The 9,058-nt window shown below is 44.2% G+C and overlaps 1 protein-coding gene and 1 long non-coding RNA gene across 5 annotated transcripts; one reads left to right on the top strand and one right to left on the bottom strand.

The window, feature by feature from the left end:
• Positions 1-3,456: 3,456 nt before the first annotated feature.
• Positions 3,457-7,946, top strand: LOC118387243 (transcription factor Jun-like). The gene is made up of 2 exons (XM_035775390.2): positions 3,457-3,906; positions 5,063-7,946. The coding sequence occupies exon 2, from the start codon at positions 5,202-5,204 to the stop codon at positions 6,273-6,275; it is 1,074 nt and encodes a 357-aa protein (XP_035631283.2). The 5' UTR covers positions 3,457-3,906; positions 5,063-5,201; the 3' UTR covers positions 6,276-7,946.
• LOC127931617 (uncharacterized) lies at positions 7,858-8,775 on the bottom strand. Of its 4 annotated transcripts, none has more exons than XR_008141940.1 (3): positions 8,139-8,775; positions 8,013-8,075; positions 7,858-7,907 (listed from the first exon to the last, which is right to left on the bottom strand). It is a non-coding gene; the product is annotated as an uncharacterized LOC127931617 (long non-coding RNA). The 4 variants fall into 4 exon arrangements; XR_008141939.1 differs by having other exon boundaries at positions 7,859-7,949; positions 8,013-8,096; XR_008141938.1 differs by having other exon boundaries at positions 7,859-7,949.
• Positions 8,776-9,058: the final 283 nt, after the last annotated feature.

The following is a 9,058-nucleotide window of genomic DNA, read 5'->3' as shown; positions in this document are numbered from 1 at the left end:
CACTACATAGGGAATAGGGCTCTGGTCTAAAGTAGTGCACTACATAGGGAATAGGGCTCTGGTCTAAAGTAGTGCACTACATAGGGAATAGGGCTCTGGTCTAAAGTAGTGCACTATATAGGGTATAGGGCACTGGTCTATAGGGAATATATAGGGTATAGGGCACTGGTCTAAAGTAGTGCACGACATAGGGAATAGGGCTCTGGTCTAAAGTAGTGCACTATATAGGGAATAGGGCTCTGGTCTATAGGGAATATATAGGGTATAGGGCACTGGTCTAAAGTAGTGCACGACATAGGGAATAGGGCTCTGGTCTAAAGTAGTGCACTATATAGGGAATAGGGCTCTGGTCTATAGGGAATATATAGGGTATAGGGCACTGATCTAAAGTAGTGCACGACATAGGGAATAGGGCTCTGGTCTAAAGTAGTGCACTATATAGGGAATAGGGCTCTGGTCTATAGGGAATATATAGGGTATAGGGCACTGATCTAAAGTAGTGCACGACATAGGGAATAGGGCTCTGGTCTAAAGTAGTGCACTATATAGGGAATAGGGCTCTGTTCAAAAGTAGTGCACTATATAGGGAATAGGGCTCTGGTCTAAAGTAGTGCACTATATAGGGAATAGGGCTCTGGTCTAAAGTAGTGCACTATATAGGGAATAGGGCTCTGGTCTAAAGTAGTGCACTATATAGGGAATAGGACTCTGGTCTAAAGTAGTGCACTATATAGGGAATAGGGCTCTGGTCTAAAGTAGTGCACTATTTAGGGAATAGGGCTCTGGTCTAAAGTAGTGCACTATATAGGGAATAGGGCTCTGTTCAAAAGTAGTGCACTATATAGGGAATAGGACTCTGGTCTAAAGTAGTGCACTACATAGGGAATAGGGCTCTGTTCAAAAGTAGTGCACTACAAAGGGAACAGGGTGGCATTTGGTACACACCCATAACAATCCAGTCCAGTCCGATATTCACTGCTTCACTAAGGTTGAATAACATCCAAGCACGTTCACCTTCAGATGGTTTAACTAAACTAACGCAGTTGGACTGGACAACACAGCCAGCCACCCAGGCAGGACTGACTCCCTCTGGCCCCATCTAAAGCCAGGCAGGACTGACTCTTTCTGGCCCCATCTAAAGCCAGACAGGCAGGACTGACTCCCTCTGGCCCCATCTAAAGCCACCCAGGCAGGACTGACTCCCTCTGGCCCCATCTAAAGCCAGGCAGGACTGACTCTTTCTGGCCCCATCTAAAGCCAGACAGGCAGGACTGACTCCCTCTGGCCCCATCTAAATCCAGACAGGCAGGACTGACTCCCTCTGGCCCCATCTAAAGCCAGGCAGCCAGGACTGACTCCCTCTGGCCCCATCTAAAGCCAGGCAGTCAGGACTGACTCCCTCTGGCCCCATCTAAAGCCAGGCAGGCAGGACTGACTCTCTCTGGCCCAATCTAAAGCCAGGCAGGCAGGACTGACTCCCTCTGGCCCCATCTAAAGCCAGGCAGGCAGGACTGACTCTTTCTGGCCCCATCTAAAGCCAGACAGGCAGGACTGACTCCCTCTGGCCCCATCTAAATCCAGACAGGCAGGACTGACTCCCTCTGGCCCCATCTAAAGCCAGGCAGCCAGGACTGACTCCCTCTGGCCCCATCTAAAGCCAGGCAGGCAGGACTGACTCCCTCTGGCCCCATCTAAAGCCAGGCAGGCAGGACTGACTCCCTCTGGCCCCATCTAAAGCCAGGCTAGCAGGACTGACTCCCTCTGGCCCCATCTAAAGCCGGGCAGGCAGGACTGACTCCCTCTGGCCCCATCTAAAGCCGGGCAGGCAGGACTGACTCCCTCTGGCCCCATCTAAAGCCGGGCAGGCAGGACTGACTCCCTCTGGCCCCATCTAAAGCCAGGCAGGCAGGACTGACTCCCTCTGGCCCCATCTAAAGCCGGGCAGGCAGGACTGACTCCCTCTAGCCCCATCTAAAGCCGGGCAGGCAGGACTGACTCCCTCTGGCCCCATCTAAAGACCAATCTAAAGCCAGGCAGGCAGGACTGACTCGCTCTGGCCCAATCTAAAGCCAGGCAGGCAGGAATGACTCCCTCTGGCCCTATCTGCAGTGTGGTGCTGGGGTAGAGTAGAGGAGTAGAGGGCATCTGTGTGTTTGTCCCTAATGGCACCCTATTCCCTATATAGTGCACTACTTTTGCCCAGGGCCCTATTAGAGGTGTACTATACAGGGAATAGGATGCCATATGGGACCTGTTTTGTTGCCGACTGCATTGACCATGTTCTCAACCCCTCACTGTGTACCATAGACCTGCTCTTCCTGCTCTGATGCCTGCTGGAAAAGACCAAACCAGTTCGACTGTAGGCTACACATTGCCTATTTAGAATAGAATGAAAGTGAATGCTGTTGAGAACCAAATCCTTATCAACAGGTTATTACATCCTGTGTGGAAGTGTAAAGAACATTCTCAAATGTTGTGCAACTAACAAAGTAGGCCAATAGGGTTTTATGGGATATGGGATGAGTGCTATTATCTACTGTTGTATCGACTGTTGAAAGAGTATACCTAGCGCATGGTAGTGGCAATTCAAAAACCAGGAAAAACCCTCTACACATTTGCACAGTTTGCATTGTAAGTCTACAGTTTGTGTGTTGCTGCCATGTTGTTGTTGTCTTAGGTCTCCCTTTATTATGTAGTGCTGGTTATTTTTGTCTTGATGTGTGTTTTGACCAATATCCCCCCCCCATCCTCGCTGGAGGCCTTTTGCCTTCTGGTAGGCTCTCATTGTATATAATAATGTGTTCTTAATCTGACTTGCCTAGTTAAATAAAGGTTTAAATATATATATATATATATTTATATATATAATTCAGTGAGCAGTAGAGTTCTGCTTTTCAAAAGACCAATACAATTTCAAATAAAAGGAAATAAACCTTTGTGAAAATACTAACATCTATGCAGAGTAGTTACAGGAACTAGAGAGAGAGAGAGAGAGAGAGAGAGAGAGAGAGAGAGAGAGAGAGAGAGAGAGAGAGAGAGAGAGAGAGAGAGAGAGAGAGAGAGAGAGAGAGAGAGAGAGAGAGAGAGAGAGAGAGAGAGAGAGAGAGAGAGAGAGAGAGAGAGAGAGAGAGAGAGAGAGAGAGAGAGAGAGAGAGAGAGAGGGAGAGAGAGAGAGAGAGAGGGAGAGAGAGAGAGAGAGAGAGAGAGAGAGAGAGAGAGAGAGAGAGAGAGAGAGAGAGAGAGGGAGAGAGAGAGAGAGAGAGAGAGAGAGAGAGAGAGAGAGAGAGAGAGAGACATAAATAGAGAGAGAGAGAGAGAGAGAGAGAGAGAGAGAGAGAGAGAGAGAGAGAGAGAAAGAGAGAAAGAGAAAGAGAGAGAGAGAGAGAGAGAGAGAGAGAGAGAGAGAGAGAGAGAGAGAGAGAGAAGGGCGTATGGTATTAATCGGCTAAGCAGAAAGCCCCAGTCCAACTGACAGCGGCGGCTTGCAGACGAGGCAACGAGAGGAGCAGAAAAGAAGCCCGATTTCTCCAATGTCAACAGTCTATATTCTAAGGCAGTGAAATATATACAAATAATTAACGTGATGATGATATTAATTTTTCCTGATGATTTTTGTTTAACACACGGATATCAGATTCATTATTAATAGACCATCTGCCTACACACACTCGAACCGGAACACCGGTTTCCAGGCAGCGTGCGTGGGTAACGTCTACGGTACGATGGATGGTATTCTGTGTCAATATCGATCGGTGTGACTACCTCGAGTCACCTTTGAGTCACTGGATTGTTTCACGCGAAGGTTTATTTCTCGAAACGCAACGTGAGTAGGCTAATCAACTAGTCATCGTACTGAACGGGCTTTCCTGTCACCACCGGGGTGGAATTGTGAAACCTTCGCTTATTGTAAGTATATTTTAAGAATGATTATGATACACTATTATATTTTAAGAATGCTTATGATTACACTCAATAATAGTGTATCCTACCGTATATGATCATATGGATGTACTGTAGGCTATATGATAAAATATGGTGCCAATATTCAACCTTATGCTATTCTTCTGTACATTCACTCCCATGACAAGTCGTATTAAGATTTAATTATTATTATAAACTGTAGGATAAATCATTTTATTGAGAGCCTAATAATAAAGTGGTGCTCGCTTTCATTCATGTGTTACAGATAATACATCCCTGAAACCATACGATATATAGCCAACGCTTTAAATTAGGATGTATATACGGTATAGCCAACGCTTTAAAGTAGGATGTATATACGGTATAGCCAACGCTTTAAAGTAGGATGTATATACGGTATAGCCAACGCTTTAAATTAGGATGTATATACGGTATAGCCAACGCTTTAAATTAGGATGTATATACGGTATAGCCAACGCTTTAAAGTAGGATGTATATACGGTATAGCCAACGCTTTTAATTAGGATGTATATACGGTATAGCCAACGCTTTTAATTAGGATGTATATACGGTATAGCCAACGTTTTTAATTAGGATGTATACGGTATAGCCAACGCTTTTAATTAGGATGTATAGGATATAGCCAACGCTTTAAATTAGGATGTATAGGATATAGCCAACGCTTTAAATTAGGATGTATACGGTATAGCCAACGCTTATTAGGATGTATATACGGTATAGCCAACGCTTTTAATTAGGATGTATAGGATATAGCCAACGCTTTAAATTAGGATGTATAGGATATAGCCAACGCTTTAAATTAGGATGTATACGGTATAGCCAACGCTTATTAGGATGTATATACGGTATAGCCAACGCTTTAAATTAGGATGTATATACGGTATAGCCAACGCTTTTAATTAGGATGTATACGGTATAGCCAACGTTTATAAATCGGATTTATGTGTAGAGGTTCCAACGATTAATAGCGGCTTGTTGCTTTTGACTTTTGAGCGAAAGTGAAACTTTAGTTTTTTATTCCCACTGTAGTCATATAAATCAAATACAATGTATCCGTTTTGGTTTTCAAATCACATGTTGTATTATATGTAGAATCTACATTTATTTTCTATTTTAACAGGTGGCCCGAATTCTTTATTGGAATATTTTTGAATAGAAACAGTTTTTCTTGGGAAATGTCCTAGTCTTCACAGCTAATGCCAACGGGACCATTTAAACCTTAACTAATCAGATGATGAAGATTCCGTCTCCCTGCGTCAATGACGGCTAAAATGGATACCCCTTTCTACCACGACGAAGCCCCAGGCATTCCTCACAATTTCGGACAACACCATGCAGATTACCAACGTTACCAGGGCCACAAGATGATGAGTAAGAAGGTGGCACATAACTTCTCAGGCGGTTCCCACAGCAGCTCTGGCCTGAAACTGTTACAAAACCAGCTGGGGAGCAACTGCAATATCAATCCTACTAACCTGGGAGAGATTAACAGCAACACAAACAGCTCGTTAATGCCCGGCGGCTTGTCAGATATGAACCTTCTGAAGCTAGCCTCCCCTGACCTCGAGCACCTCATCATCCAGTCTAACCAGGGCCTGGTGACGACGTCTCCTGTCCCCAACCCTAACGGTGGTAACCCCTTCATGTACCGGAACAACGCCACTAACGAACAGGAGGGTTTTGCCGATGGGTTCGTCAAAGCCCTGGCGGATCTTCATAAACAGAACCAGCTGGTTGGAGCTCCCGTGTCCCCTTCCTCCTCTATGCAAGGCCCCTACCAGAGGAGCATCATGTCTGCAGGAGATCTGCCCATCTATACCAACCTCAGCAGCTACAACCCGAACCACCCCAGCCATATATCATCATCCTACCCAGGGGGCCAGATGCCCGACAGCTACCCAGGCCACGGCCCCCACGGACCCGGAGGCCAGGGACCCCACCATCCCCACAACAGGGGGTTTGATGCCCCTCAGACTGTCCCAGAGGTCCCTCATCCTCCCGGGGACCCCACCTCCTCCCCTCCCTCGCTCTCTCCCATCGACCTGGAGACCCAGGAGAGGATCAAGGCCGAGAGAAAGAAACTACGTAACCGGATCGCGGCGTCTAAGTGTCGTAAAAGGAAGCTGGAGCGGATCTCCAGGCTAGAGGAGAAGGTGAAGGTTCTGAAGACCCAGAACTGTGACCTGACCTCCACCGCCTCGGTACTGAGGGAACAGGTGGCCCAGCTCAAACAGAAAGTCATGAATCACGTCACCAATGGCTGCCAGATAGCAGTGAGTTCAGCCACCCTGCAGGCCAACAGCACCCGGGAGAGGGACAGCACCAACTGTTGATCAACGGACTGTACTGTACAGGGATGAGAAGTGTATTTTTTTCTGTTGCTCTGAGTCAGTCCTCTATAAAGGAGGTAGTACCTCTACTGTACAGGGATGAGGAGTGTTGTGATGGTAAGTGAAATATGCTAACTACGTGAGTGGTTGGGGAGAAGGGAGAATCCCACCTCTCTATGCTAACTGATAACTACGTGAGTGGTTGGGGAGAAGGGAGAATCCCACCTCTCTATGCTAACTGATAACTACGTGAGTGGTTGGGGAGAAGGGAGAATCCCACCTCTCTATGCTAACTGATAACTACGTGAGTGGTTGAGGAGAAGGGTGAATCCCACCTCTCTATGCTAACTGATAACTACGTGAGTGGTTGGGGAGAAGGGTGAATCCCACCTCTCTATGCTAACTACGTGAGTGGTTGGGGAGAAGGGAGAATCCCACCTCTCTATGCTAACTGCTAACTACGTGAGCGGTTGGGGAGAAGGGAGAATCCCACCTCTCTATGCTAACTACGTGAGCGGTTGGGGAGAAGGGAGAATCCCACCTCTCTATGTTAACAACGTGAGTGGTTGAGGAGAAGGGAGAATCCCACCTCTCTAACCTCTACAGACACTTTGAGTTGTAGTAGTAACACAACAAGACATTTCACTTTTATTTTGCCCTCGCGCAGCCCTGAAAGTGACCAAAGCACCTCTGCTTAACAGGAGAGTACCACATGAAAACCTCTGCTTAACAGGAGAGTACCAGACTGACGACTGCAGTCTACAACACTGAACCAAGTGACGATTAGAAGAGTGAGGAGTGGAGGATATTGTGCCTCTAGTATACAGTTCAGTAGGTCCCGGGTGTTTGTGGTAAACAGGAAGTATAATAACTGAGAGAGTATGAAACATTCGGGGTTCCCATCACCTCAAAACAAGAATTTCTCAATTCTAGGTCATCTCTATGATAAGAAATAATATGAATCAAAACACTGTTCTATGGTATTTTTACCTGAGTATTGTCAGTTATAATTGGCATTACCTGAGTATTGTCAGTTATAATTGTCATTATCTGAGTATTGTCAGCTATAATTGTCATTACCTGAGTCAGATGATAAGGTTACATGATGATGTGATGTAGATAAGAGGTGCAGATTTATTTCTTTGAGTCACTTTAGTCTCTTGTCTTGGAATATATTATCTGTCTGTTTAGAATTGTGCAATGTGTGTATGAGATGACAGCAAAACCAACCTCTTGAGACTTTCAACTCTAAGGGTTGGATACAATCCGTATTGCCAAAGTATTGCCGAATATCCGCATTACGGCTTGTTTGATATTTAAAGACAATGTTCCCGCGTTTGCAGAGACTATATTCACGGTAAAAGATGCATATGTCAGCTTAATCGGAAATTACCTTTTAATTTTAACACGGATCTTGTGCGATCCGTTTTGAATCCAGACCTAAATGTGTTTTTTATTAAATAACTGTGTTCATGTGAAACAGACAGAAGCTTCTGGTGATATATAAATAGTTTAAATAGATTTAAACCAATCACATCTTTGTAAGATAACTATTGGTTGTCATTTTGGAACATGGCTGATTCATTTTGGAACCTTGGTAATTCATTTTGGAACCTTGGTAATTCATTTTGGAACCTTGGTATTTCATTTTGGAACCTTGGTATTTCATTTTGGAACCTTGGTATTTTATTTTGGAACCTTGGTATTTCATTTTGGAACCTTGGTATTTCATTTTGGAACCTTGGTAATTCATTTTGGAACCTTGGTATTTCATTTTGGAACCTTGGTATTTCATTTTGGAACCTTGGTATTTCATTTTGGAACCTTGGTATTTCATTTTGGAACCTTGGTAATTCATTTTGGAACCTTGGTAATTCATTTTGGAACCTTGGTATTTCATTTTGGAACCTTGGTATTTCATTTTGGAACCTTGGTATTTCATTTTGGAACCTTGGTAATTCATTTTGGAACCTTGGTATTTCATTTTGGAACCTTGGTATTTCATTTTGGAACCTTGGTATTTCATTTTGGAACCTTGGTATTTCATTTTGGAACCTTGGTAATTCTGAAAGATTTTCCTCCATTCCAACCAAAACACCCTTTGCACTGTTCTTCCTGTGATCATGTTGACCTGTAGGTTTTAGTGTCGGAGTCTAATGATGTTCAATGTGGGGTAACATTGTGGATCAGTGCTGTGTTAACCTGAACTACACTGTGTCAGAGATACATTTTCAAAGACATTTTAGAGAAACTTGTTGTGTTAATAGACGGACGGACGGGCGGGCGGGCGGTCAGACAGACAGACAGACAGACAGACAGACAGACAGACAGACAGACAGACAGACAGACAGAGACAGCAAGGGAAGGGGCTTCTTGAGAATGCAGCAAGCTACAATGAAGTAACAAGACAAGGGCTTTTAATCAATAGATAGATAATTATTTTATTTCTTGTTTTATAACATTTCTGGAGCAATTTATTTATGCAAAATGTATCTTTGGTATTTATGTTTTTGGGGAAATATGATATTGCACATAAATCAAAACATGAAATCTTGTGTGATATTTATCTGTGGTCTCAACATGGACTCTGTGTAGACATGTTTCTACAAACTATTTCATACTTTGTTTAAAACGTTTTCCTATGATTGTCGATAAAGTATTTAAATCATGTAACAAGCGCTCCACTTTCTATATGAATTAGCTTAACTTCTTCACAAAAACAATGATTTAATGCAGTGGACCTACATGGCAACTGAAAGAAAAATGTTTTGTTGATTGATGCTTAA

This window comes from Oncorhynchus keta, chromosome 9 (genome assembly GCF_023373465.1).
Source record: "Oncorhynchus keta strain PuntledgeMale-10-30-2019 chromosome 9, Oket_V2, whole genome shotgun sequence".
In the NCBI taxonomy this organism is placed as follows: Eukaryota; Metazoa; Chordata; class Actinopteri; order Salmoniformes; family Salmonidae; genus Oncorhynchus; species Oncorhynchus keta.
The sequence above is the reverse complement of the archived record's forward strand: the minus strand, read 5'-3'. Positions and strand labels throughout refer to the sequence as shown.

Coding starts and splice junctions, on each gene's coding strand:
- LOC118387243 (XM_035775390.2), top strand. CDS start 5,202: ATGACGGCTAAAATGGATACCCCTTTCTACCACGACGAAGCCCCAGGC.